This window comes from Lolium rigidum, unplaced genomic scaffold (assembly GCF_022539505.1).
Source record: "Lolium rigidum isolate FL_2022 unplaced genomic scaffold, APGP_CSIRO_Lrig_0.1 contig_21452_1, whole genome shotgun sequence".
Classification (NCBI taxonomy): Eukaryota; Viridiplantae; Streptophyta; class Magnoliopsida; order Poales; family Poaceae; genus Lolium; species Lolium rigidum.
Window position 1 is genome coordinate 16,664 of NW_025899978.1, and position 2,927 is coordinate 19,590.

Sequence of the window (2,927 nt, forward strand, 5' to 3'; positions counted from 1 at the left end):
TTCATTCAAGTAAAAGAGCAGGGGCTTCGCCCTTTTCATCTAAGAAAAATAATTTAGCTCTTCCTTCAAACTTTTGAGACCACCAATTGACCAAGGAATGGTGCCTGTGAACTTGCATCCGGGTAGTTGAAGAATTTTTAGCAGCTTCAGGGAATGCTTCCACTAAGACCATTCTTTCTCTAAATTAGTGATTCCTGATTTTCCAGTTGACCAATCTCCCTAGTATTGGCCCCACCAAACTGTTTGATGAGAGATCAAGTGTCAACTGGTTCACCAACATTGGATTTAGCTCTAGGACAATGTTCATAAATAAACAGGCAAACTTACACGTAAGGAGTCTGAGCACTCAGCGCTCGCTCATACAGGTACGCTTGCCTCTAGATCGTAGTAGACACAGTGGAAATAGTTACAACTTACAAAGAAAAAGCAAAATGACAACCCTGGGAGTTGCTCGCTTTGGGGCGGGCGCTTCACCGAAGAGGGGAAGAACACCGTTTGTCACCTCCACCAACTGAACGTACACTAAATAAGGGTGGCGATCAAATTCGCCGACGGTAGGTGACCGACCAGGACGGCTGTGTGGCCGGTCACTGGCTGGAGTGCTGCAGCTGACTCTAGTCTCGCCCATGTCGACCTCCGCTTCTCCTCCAACGACGCCTGGTTTTCTTCGTCCTCCTTGTACTTGGTTAGGCACTCCGAGCACAGTTCGTCGTCCATATCAGAGAACAACTTCATCACGTTGGCGGTCAGGCTAAGGACCGCTTGGTTCCAGTGGGTCTGACTGTTATGTTCTAATGCTGGCACGATGATGGGCATGATCGCTTGGCGATTCTGTGCTATCAGGCTGATGATGTGATCATTGTTCCACATGAAGAGTGCTCTTTCAGCAACCTGAAGAAAATCTTATTAAGCCAACATCCGTTGTAATAGAAAATTTAGAGCACATGTGAGCCCACACAAAAACTAACACAGATCTGTTTGTCACTCATTTCAGTGCTTAGTGCTGGCCAACAGGTTTGTTATCCAACATAATACAGGACCCAAAGCATGACTAGTTGATAATATGATGGCCTACTTTGGTGTTTATCTGTCCAGATTAACTTGAGATCTTCAGACATCTGTTGTTCAGTTGTCATGCGCACATATTGTAATCTACAAACATTAGACACATGGAAAGGGCCAATAATGAAGAGGCCAAAAATAGCATAGCTGCGGGGACCCTAGTGGCAGCTAGAGTATCTTATTTTGTTATGATGAACCACTGAATGACGTTAACTTTTTCAGATCTCACCAAAATAAGTTCAATCTGAGGATCCAGTGCCTAGTTCAAGTGGGAGAACAAGTGTACAGAATTTATGGATCAATGTTGTCAGATTGCATCTACCTTCACATGGCATGTTGAGTTTTTACCATAGATTGTGGAAATGCATAGTGTCAACACGAAAACTGAAGAACTAAGAATCACTAGTAAGTTAGGTTCATTGGGGCAAAATTTACCTGAAAGTGGGAGCTGTTTATGCAATGAGCGATCCGCCGAAACAACGGAACCATGCATTTCTGGAACTCCACCATGCTGGTAGCTTCTAGGATCTCTTCAATCTCGCTCAGAAACATGACTTCCTTCTGACTATTTGTTACAGGCCAGTATCTCAGAATACCAAGAACTATCGAGCCGGCAAGCTTGGGATCCTTCTCCAGAAACTGCGTCACGCAGTAGGTCAGCTGCTGGAGATACACACCAACCGATTTGGGCTTGTGCAGAGGAATCAGGACTTTCCAGAGGAAGATCTTGTGCTCCTCCTTGAGCGGCAGCGCGAAGCCGCTGATGACGCTGCCGAAGACCTCGAGCAGCTCGGCGACCCCGTTGTGGCGCTGCGTCTCGAACACGAAGTGGTAGAAGATGTTGCTGACAGCCTTGCGGATGAAGGGGCGGTGCACCATGAACTTGCCGTAGATCCTGTGCAGGATGGTCTTGAGCGCGTCCCGCTCCCTGGGGTCCTCGGAGTCGAGCAGGTTGAGCAGGCGGACGATGAAGGAGTGGTCGAAGTACTTCTTCCCGAGCTTGGCGTCGAGCGAGTTGGAGCCGACGAACTTGAGCAGCAGCTCGTAGACGAGCTGCAGGTGGCACCACGCGGGGTCGAACGTCGGCTCGTCCTCATCGCCCTCGTTGGTGGAGGAGGAGGAGGAGCCGGACCTGTAGCTGGGCGGGAAGACCCGGAAGAGGTTGACGGCGAGCGTCCTGGCGCAGGCGGCGATGACGGCCTCCGAGAAGCGGCCGGTGTTGGTGTCGACGAAGTCTATCAGATCCAGCAGCGCCTGCCGCTTGATGTCCTTCTCGGCGGAGCTCTTGGACGGGTCCGTGAAGTCGAAGACCGCGCAGCAGAGGCCCAGCTTGCTGACGAAGAGGCTCTGCCGCTCGGAGCTGGGCACGTCCTTGAAGGCCACCAGCGGCTCGATGCCCGCGACCACGCTGGAGGGGAAGACTGCGGAGGACATGCGCTTGATGGCGGACGCCGAGCGCCCGCCGCCGCCGCCGGACGGGACGCTGGTGGCGCGCTGTATGGCATTGTTGGCGCTGCACTGGCCCGAGTCGAAGCCGTCGTCCCCCCGCCCCGCGCCCGTGGACTTGGTGCGGGGCAGCTTGCTGAGGAACTGCTTCCACATCTTCGGTGAGCTGCGCCGGCGGCCGAGCTACTCCGTCGCCATGGCCGGAGCAGAGCCTTCGTAATCTAGCACTAAAATGCGAGAGAGATTAGCGCAAGGTGCAGCAGGAGCTGGAGGGCGGAAGCAGGATAAGATCTAGCTCTAGATGCAGCTACTGGAGTGAATGGAGTTGAGTAAATAATGGCTCGAATCCGGGAAAATGCAGCTGAATCTGGACCCGGCAAGCGCAAACCAAACCCCCAACAGACCCAAACCAAAGCTCT

General features: G+C 52.1%; 1 protein-coding gene across 1 annotated transcript; it reads right to left on the reverse strand.

Annotated features, from left to right (window-relative positions):
• Positions 1–306: 306 nt before the first annotated feature.
• LOC124680612 (serine/threonine protein phosphatase 2A 57 kDa regulatory subunit B' kappa isoform) lies at positions 307–2,664 on the reverse strand. Its single transcript, XM_047215682.1, has 2 exons — positions 1,498–2,664; positions 307–891 (listed from the first exon to the last, which is right to left on the reverse strand). The coding sequence occupies exons 1-2, from the start codon at positions 2,662–2,664 to the stop codon at positions 523–525; spliced, it is 1,536 nt and encodes a 511-aa protein (XP_047071638.1). The 3' UTR covers positions 307–522.
• Between the last annotated feature and the right edge of the window lie 263 nt (positions 2,665–2,927).

What these genes read in the sequence shown, in the direction of transcription:
- LOC124680612 (XM_047215682.1), bottom strand. Translation starts at nt 2,664, where the DNA reads ATGTGGAAGCAGTTCCTCAGCAAGCTGCCCCGCACCAAGTCCACGGGC. An exon ending in TAAACAGCTCCCACTTTCAG is followed by an intron (nt 892 to 1,497) that starts GTAAATTTTGCC and finishes GATTTTCTTCAG; the next exon opens with GTTGCTGAAAGAGCACTCTT.